At 38.8% G+C, this 9,444-nt stretch overlaps 1 protein-coding gene across 1 annotated transcript; it reads right to left on the bottom strand.

Annotated features, from left to right (window-relative positions):
* Positions 1-30: 30 nt before the first annotated feature.
* Positions 31-8,267, bottom strand: nudt4a (nudix (nucleoside diphosphate linked moiety X)-type motif 4a). The gene is made up of 5 exons (XM_086074744.1): positions 7,907-8,267; positions 4,642-4,752; positions 2,442-2,486; positions 2,054-2,141; positions 31-1,396 (listed from the first exon to the last, which is right to left on the bottom strand). The coding sequence occupies exons 1-5, from the start codon at positions 8,003-8,005 to the stop codon at positions 1,203-1,205; spliced, it is 537 nt and encodes a 178-aa protein (XP_085930870.1). The 5' UTR covers positions 8,006-8,267; the 3' UTR covers positions 31-1,202.
* Positions 8,268-9,444: the final 1,177 nt, after the last annotated feature.

The raw sequence follows: 9,444 nt of genomic DNA on the forward strand, positions 1-9,444 counted from the left end.
ATTTAACTGTTGGTGTGCATTTATTTTTAGTAGAACATTTTCACAAACAACATGAGCAGCACATTTCTCTAAGAACATGTATTGCCTGTTACAAGATCGAGCGCTTACCAATGAAGAGGAAAAATGCTCAGTGTGTTAATTTTGATGACAAAACAGTATGACCTTCCAAATGATGCCTGCAAAGTAATTGTGAATTAATGACAGAATAGTAGGGGTGATTTCCCGGGAAAATTGAATAAATAAATGCTTTTTAGGCACAAAAATACGTTAAATTCAGTTATAATTCAAGGTTGTTCAAACACTCCATATGTTCAATTCCCATTTGTCAGCTTGAACACGGATTGCAAAATCGTAAAACACTCAGATAAATACAAGGTTTGCCATTTTTGTCGAAAAAACACAAGCAAATATTTTTAATAGAATGTCCCAAAAAATGACATTTCATAGTTTAATCAGTCAATTCATTATGCTTTGTAAAATAAGTTATACATTTTATATCACTTTCAATATATTTTTGGAATTTTGATTTTATTTAGTTAATCAAATATTCTTATTTCAAATGGTTCACATTTTTGGAACACCTCGTACACTCCACTCCATAATAAATTATTTTATGTTCGACTTCATTCAGATGTGATTTAATTTTTATACTAAATATTACCACCAGAATACCTTCGCTGTCTCCTACATGAGGTTATTTTAGTTTACATCTTTACAGTTCCCCAAAATAATTTTGCATTTTTTAAAGCACATGATATACTCCTTAATGGCTTGTCAACAAGGCATTTTGAGCATTATGACTTCCTCTGAGAGGCAGCACTTGTCAGTACTGGGCACCAGGAAACCAAGCAAACACTAGCTGCAACAACAATCAAATATTGTATTATTTAATCATCAAGAATAAAAAGACCTTTAAAGTGCAGACGCAACACTCTAATAAAAATAACGAGAAAGCATTAAAAGGGACACACGTTTGCTCAACCAGTTGGTGATGATCGTTATAAAAATACACATACAACTGTAACTATTATTTGAAGACATTTTGGCACTCTGCAAGCCCACCCTCAAAATGCTTTTCAAATCAATCTCGTGAGCATCCGTGCTTCATCGTGTAAAACTCTGCAAGTCATGTAGGTAACAGTGCGTTTAGGTCCATTTTGGAGTTCTTCAAGACTTTCTCGTCGGTTGACGAGATCCAAAGTTCATGTTGCACTGACAACATAGTGAGGAGTGTTGATGTCCATCACTTGGGAGCTCAATGTGTTGCCGTTCCACACTGGGTTGCAGGTGGAGTTTCGCGTGTTCTTGAATCTGTGCAGGTATTCGGCATGGACAGGCCTGTGGCTCTGCAGCACACGGATGGCTTCATCGACGTTGAACCACTTACGTTTCCTTCCTGCATACAATATCAGAGAGGATAAAGGAAACCGTTAGCACGCTGCACTACACCGATCATCCAGCAGGGGGAGCTAGATTACACTTGCCATGCTTTTGATTTGATTGTTCTGCGTTCAGAGATTGTGACAAGCAGCACTGGTTGGATTAAATTAATGTGACCTATAACCCGTACAACTCAATTGGGGGGGGGGGGGGGTTCTTCAGAGGTCAAATAAACACACATAAATAGATTAGAAATTATTAATGACTGATTGAGTTGGTTTGTGAATGGGGCATTGTTCCTGTTCCTGATATAATCCGAAGATGAAGTCACACAGGACCATCTTCCTAGAATGTGAGAAGACAATGGAAGACAGATAGCATAGTCCACGTTTAATGAAAATAATGGGGGCTGACTTACAAATGCATAAAAGAGAAGCTTAGAGAAGTGTTCTTGTTGTTCCTTCTTTGCAAGAATATGAATTCATCTTTTGAACTTAGATATTATTTAAGAAGTTTGAACTTAGACAACCGGTCCCATATTGTCAATGATCAGTTAATGTGAAAAGCAACAAAGCAACAGGTTTTATTCCTAGTCCTAAGAAAATATAAGCAAACATACTGCAATCCAAATATCATATTCATGTGCGAGTAAAAGCGGCAATGTGAACGTTACCTATGCTGACAGAGTCCTCCCAGTCCTCCAGTATCTCTGTAACAATGAGGATATAAACATGTGTCCTGTGCTTTCTGTCTTGGTTGTCCTGGAAAGGTTTCGATGACAACATTATTTTTAATTTCTGCTCTATCAATGCATTGTGTGTAAAGCTGTCGGATAAATGTGGTGCACAAACTGTAATTATTACTATTTTGTTTCTTAACAGACACAAAAGGAACACAACAATTTAGCAGCAAAAAACTGAAGACAATAACAAAATAAGTGTAACAGTATCAAAAGAAGGTAACCAGATTCAGAGCTGTTCTGTGTTTTAATTACAATACATTTTGTTATATTTCATGTATGGATTCAACAAAAAATTATTGTGACAGTTTTACAGGCTTACCTCAAAAATTCCCAGAAGTCTGCCAAGCTTGGTCTTAACCCCAGCCTGCACATGCAAGAAGCAAAACACATTCCGCCAGCATTACAATTTGGAGACTTCCAAATGGATATCGAATGAGCTATCCATTTCTTTACCGCTTGACCTTATTGGGGTCATATTTAACTAGTCTATCCTAGCTGACTTTGGCAAAAAGGTGTGGTACACCCTGGACTGGTCACCACTCACCAGCCAATGATAGTGCGCATTGGAATACTCATGATAGATAATATTAGAATAAAATTAAGAACAAAGTGGACAAGAAATGCAACAACAACAGAAGACCAGATGATGCCATGTCAACACTGCCATCTGCAGGTGAGATGGCGCAACAGAGATGACAGGGTAGGCGAAACGTTACCAAAACGAGAAAATGCGCAGATGATGATACGGTTTACAACAAATGAGACATATATTGAAGCACATCACTGGGTAACACTCCAGAAAGCTTGCACATCAGCAAAACTACAACTGATCAAATAGACCAGTTACAATTTTCAGGGACATAATTCAACTTATTATTTTTACATTTAGTGTTATCTTAAATTGTTGTCTAAACTTGAAAGGACATTGTAAATTGGAAGAATTATATATGTATCCATGTTGTCAAGTATATATGCTCATTTAAGTTGAAGACTGTCCAAGTTGTTGGTTTGTTTGCAGCTCATCTATATTCATACACATCTGGGCATAGGCTTTCCCAAATGCCTTCAATGCCGTACTTCAAAGTTGTCAACACGCTACAATCCAAGGCACAACCTCAAAACACAAACCATTCAATCAGCACATAGCCAAATGAGCCACCTCCTAATGAAAAGCAAAACACAATTTAGTGGCTGGGCATCAATGCTAAACATTTATAACATTTACCTGGACATAACTACTGTATTAGGGAGCTGCAGTAAGCACATCATGGAGTGTGTAAAAAATCGATTCTCATTTAGTACGATTCAGAATCGATTTTAAATGTCCCAAAAACGATTTTATTTTAATTATTTTATACTGTCTGTGTGTGCCTTTATTTGGAGCATTGTTCATGTTTGGCCACTGAGGGGCAGTGTGGTTCCATGCGGTTTAATACACTGTTAAGTTGTAGCCAGTTTAGAGAGTAGGAGGAAAAAGTCACGATCAAGATTTTCCAATAAAAGTATTTTTTTCCAGCATGGAGCCGTTCTTTTGAGTGATAAAAGTGCCTTGAGTAGCGCGCTAATTAGCATTAGCGAGTCGGACTGGAGTAGATCATTACAATTCCTTGCACATCTATAGATTGAAGCAAAAATCATTGTCAATCAAATCATTTGGAATCAAAAATGGTTCTTAATCGAAAATAGATTCTGAAAAGAATCGCAGACCCACAAATCGGAATCGAATCGTGAGACATTCAAAGATTCCCACCCCGAGTGTATGCCCATCTGTCTTTGCATCTGAATCCATGCCTGTGTGTTTACAATATGATAATGATGTGATGGAGTCAGTAGGAAACGCGTGTTATTAGTGGTAGCTCAAAATGATATTAGTCTTATTTGGTTCAATAGTAGCATGATACAACTGATAATATTTTACACACGCTACATATTATGGATAGACAAATTATTCTTAAAAATATACAGCAATAGTAAAAAAACAACAACATACATCTTAAACAAAGATGTGGCTAATTTGTGATAATTTTTTTCGGCTTAATGAGCTTCATGCTGAAGATACATTTAGGGCCAGCTGCAATGACTTGCTTTGGTAAAACACTTCTTGCCATCTGTAGAACCCAATTTTATACAAACACGACATCAGGTAAACAATGTTTATTTCTATTTAAGGCTGTTCCCTTTTTCCTTGACCCCTACCTGTTTCAGCACAAATCCACTCACGGGCTGTTAGCCGATAGCCGAAACTGTTAGCAAGGTCAGAGAACTTCTCTTTAAACCAGTGCTTCTCAATGATTTTATGTTACGCCACCCCCAGGAAGACGAAAAGATTAACAGTCCAGTAGTGATAGACTCCATGTCACCAGTGACACTGAATAGGATAAGCGGTACAGGAAATAGATGGATGGAAGCTGTCAAGCATTAACAATATTATCTTGACACTTATCTGCATCACAGTATGTGATATTGCTACTGGCATATTGTATGAATGAGTGTCCATCATTCTGAAGATCTGACCTTACCTCCTCATAAACTTCTCTGACAGCAGCCCCACAGGGTTCCTCCTCGGGCTCCACTCCTCCCCCTGGCACAATCCATCGTTCCGGATGTCGGCTGCTGCTCACCAGTAGCACCTACAGTAGATGTAAAAGAAGAATTATAACTCGTTTTCTGCGGGATGGACTGCCAGATGAAATACAAGCAATGTCATATCAGCTTTGAGTATGAGATCTTTGATTATTTATTTTTTTGTCATGAATCTATCTCCATGGTGATGTTGCACAACCTTGCAGGCCCCAGAGGGGACTGACCAATGTGTGAGGCTGTGTGGTTAAAATCCCAAGAATGTATTTGTTGGTGTGTGAAAAATTATATTGAGAAAACCATCCTCCATGAAAACACAATTCTGGTTCTTTGCCAAGGAGTACCCCACCAACCTTCTCCAATTATGGGCTCATATTAAAGTCCACTTTCGATCAGACTAATCAAATGACAAAATGCTCTCCAATAGCATTGAAATGTACTGACAGCGGTCGGTCTTACAGACAAATACGCATGGCATTCAAGCACATGCTCAAAACGCAGACAGTTGTACGCATGTACACTCGGTCAACAGGCTTTTCTAAAACCACTGGATCAGCAGTTACATTTAGTGTGAAAACAAGAGCGCTTACGAGAGGAGGTTAATGACCTCAGCAGATAGCTTGTCAACAGTGACAACACACAGTCCTAGTTATCTTCTTGTGCAATTAGGTCACACTACGTACTAAGGGTGTGCCCCAAAAAATCGATTCTCATTTAGTACGATTCAGAATCGCTGTCAAATGTATTCAAACTAATTGAGAGAAGCTTCGTCATGCAACAAGACCCAAAACGTACTGCCAGTGCCAACACAACAAAGGGAGAAAAAGTGGCCAAGTCAATCACCGGACTTAACCCAATAGGGCTTACCACAGTTCCTGAAGAGAAGACTGAAAGGAGAAAAAAAAAACAGAAACTAGGGGTGCACCGATCACAATTTTCTGGCCGATCACCGATCTTTTAATAAGCCTGACCTGCCGATACCGATTTTTTTCATTACAAGCAACATATACCTTCAGTGTTCCAATCTTGTTTTTTGAGAAAACATTGAACAATATCGGTGAATTAATACAAATGGGTTGTTTTAACTGCACATGAAATAGTTCTCTCAAATAAAAATGAAAATCCTATTAGTCATCTTAGCAGAACAGGACAGTGGCTGACTTTTTCAGACCTCTGAGGAGGGAGATGGGATCCGTTTATTTGTACGGGATCGGCCGATCACCGATCTTCAAAAATTAAGGAAATCGTTGCCAATAAATCGGCGGGTCGATCGATAGGTGCACCTCTACCAGAAACACACAAGGCCTGGAAAAGCATTAGGTTGCAGGTTGATCAGAATCACAATCATCTTTATTGGCCAAATATGTAAAACCACACGAGGAATTTGTCTCCGATAGTATGAGCTACGCTATTATTGCAGTAACAAGCAACTATGACAAAGACGTGACAGGCAGGAGTTCCGGGATGATGGCGTTGAACGCAGAGTTGAAGTCCATCAACAGGATTCTGGCTTAGGTCCGTGCGCTGTCGAGGTGTTCCAGGATGAAGTGCAGCCCCATGTTGACTGCAACCTGGCAAACGACACTAGGCAAACTGCAGTGGGTCCAGCAGAGGTCAAGTGATGCTTTTTAGGTGATCCCGTACAAGGCGTTCAAAAGATCAGGAAGGGGGCAATTACTTTTTCGGCCATCGTATTCATGCAAAGCAAAACAAATAAGGCAATGGCTGTCAACACTGGCATGCGGACAGGACTCCTCCACAGAAATAGTGACGTGTGTGAAATGGAAGCAAAGACTAGAACAGAATGTTGTGTGACGTGTGAGACGGCTGCTTCTTCCTGCACTACAATCCAAATACATGTACATACGTGATTTTCTCACAAGACAGGACATAGTGAAGAGTACCCGGCAATGAGGAGAAATGAGAGTGGAGTGGAGAGATTAGCAGCACAGGGGGCCATGAAAGCAAATCTGCAGGGGACAGCAAGAGCCTGCACCATGTTTCTAAAAATTGCAGCTCATAGGTCACTTAGTGTTTAGAACACTGTGTAACGTTCAACACCTCCCCACCCACCTACCACCACCACCACCACCACCACCTCTCAAGCACAGCTGTGATGGGGTGGGAAAGGTCCACCCTGCAGACACAAGCACACAGAAGCCACAGACTTTTGATGAAATTGGAGAGACTAACCCGTAACAATGTTAAAGTCTATTTATTATTTATTTATTTGCTGATGGTCACATTTTCCTAATGGTTTATCATTATTTTAAAGCCTCTTTTTTTTAACAATCGTGGTGTTTTGGGGATGGTCAACAACAGTTCAAGCAGTGCAAATTCAATGTAGCAGCAATTGACATATCGGCTATCCGGTTTCATTAGATGATATTAGCCCTTTTAAAAATGGCAACAACAAAAAACAAACATTCTCTTTTCTTTTCTTTTTTAACACACCACAACATAAGACAAATATAACGATATTCAAACATTCACCCGTCAAAAAACTAAAATGAAAACCAGGGGGGGTGGGGGGGGGAGAAATTGTCAAGTTATACAAATACTAAATGGCAAATAAATAAATTAAAAATGTTAACTGTAATATGACCTGCAATTAATATATATCTTTATTTGCCAGCTTTAAGGGACTAAAAAGATAATTATTGTTTTTTATTATTATTAATTGGCCAATTAATTACTTATCGGAATTTTATTCTGCCAAATACTAGAATCAGCATCAGCCTAAAAAAAAAAAAATCCACATTTGTTGGGCCCTAGTAATAATAGCCAAGAAGATAACAGACCACAAAGAATGAATATCTAGTTGTTGTTTTTTGTGGCCTTTACTTATTCCATTCCGGCTGGGAACAAAACAACCTGGTTGATCAACAATCAAAACGGGTGCCATGAGAATAACATATGTTGGCCACTTCATTAGGTAGAATACAAGACTTTTAACAACACAGCCTTTGTCAACACAGCGTGAAGTTATAATAGAAAGATTTACGTCTTAATTTGGAAAATTGCTGTGAGCACAAGATCAGGGTTTCAGGATGGAGTCTAAATATTATTACTGCACTCGTTCCATTGAACGCACCACCAGCCCAATAAAAGCTCTTGCAATCATGTATGAGAACTATGTTGTCAAATATAAAGTACACAACTTTTGAACAGTTGTTGAACAACAAAAGAAGCAGTAGGTCTTACCTCATCTTCAGACTCACTTCTGAAACACAAACACGCCGCTCGTCTTTTGAATCCTTCGTCGTCATACGTCCTGCTCTTGTTGGGCTTAAACTTCATCATGTAAAATTGTACTCAGTGTAAAAACGCAGAAAAATAAAACAAATGTCATAGGTTGGAAGTGCGTGGAGCTTCAGTCGAGTCCAGAAGATAATATTTTTGTCGCAATTACAAAATGTGGACTTAATGCGTCATTCATCTCTCGACCTTTTCTCATCTGCGTCAGGCTGCGTCTGGTCGTTAATTGGTGATAGATGGAGGTTCGGTTCTGATGTCACACAAACCACAAACTTATGTCTGAAGTCGGCGGGCTTCTTTTACTAGCCGAGTTAGGAGCATAGACGTAAATAGATGCTTCATTGAGCGGGTTGACCGGTTGCTGCTGTTCGTCAGAAAGTCGGCCATATTGGTTGTGGCAGAGCCTGCCCTGTAAAATAACTATACTTATTTTTAGTAAATGTCATTTTGCAAGTTGCACAAAGTTAATGCTTCTGTCTTTAACATAATTGGAAAACAGGTAGAAAAAATCGTATGAATAAGATGATTATCATTGTTTAGGCTATTATGTTACTAATTGGCAGCATCACACAATGCCTGTATTTTCTATTTTATTACAAATGACTGTTACAAGTGATAACATTGAAATTATTTGACTCTAAGATTAAATATTGAAATATAACCAGAGCCAGAGACATGTTCTTTTTTTCCTAAAATGTAATGTACATGTGTACATTAAACTGATTTTGATGTATCATTTGGCATCACCATCATTATTTTGGGCATGTTTCCCAGGGAACGTTTATTATTATTATTATTTGATGTACATTATGCTGTAGTCAAATTAAAACCCTATGATGCGCAATCTTGGTCACTGGACTCAAAGTAATTTGGTGTGCCAATTTTCCAGATTACACAATACATAAATATTCCCTAATGCAATGATTTTTATTGGTGTACATTACTTAAGTACAATGCATACATTGTATTGCTGTCTGTGTGGGATATCTGTGTCCACTAAGATCAATACTGTAATAGTTTTAATAAATGAAACATTGGAGTTTAAAAATAGATCAGGACACAGCAACCTAGTTGACACGTCTGCTTCACAGATCTGGGTTCACATCTCAAATCCACCACTCCTAAGTAGGCTACTTACTCTTCTTTCTCCAGTTACCCGGGCTTCCTCCCATTAAAACACATGCACATTATCTTAGTTCCCCATAACGCATTCGAATGAGAGTCTCAGTCGTCGGTCTACTGTATCTGAGCCATGCAATTGATTGGCGGCCAGTCAGGAATGAACCCTGCCTCTGGCTCCAAAACCAACCAGGATAGGGTTCCAGCTCACCCACGAACCTTGTGAGGCCAAGCGTTACAGAAAGTGCATGGATGTTTTTTTTGTTTTAGTATATCCGTTTGTAGTCAATGTAAAGCCACCCCTAAAACCTTATGGCACTACTTCATTGCCTCATATCCTAAAATGGGTGAAATATTTTTTAAAT

Source organism: Leptonotus elevatus, chromosome 4 (genome assembly GCF_054856555.1).
Source record: "Leptonotus elevatus isolate MCC_2025b chromosome 4, RoL_Lele_1.0, whole genome shotgun sequence".
Lineage (NCBI taxonomy): Eukaryota > Metazoa > Chordata > Actinopteri > Syngnathiformes > Syngnathidae > Leptonotus > Leptonotus elevatus.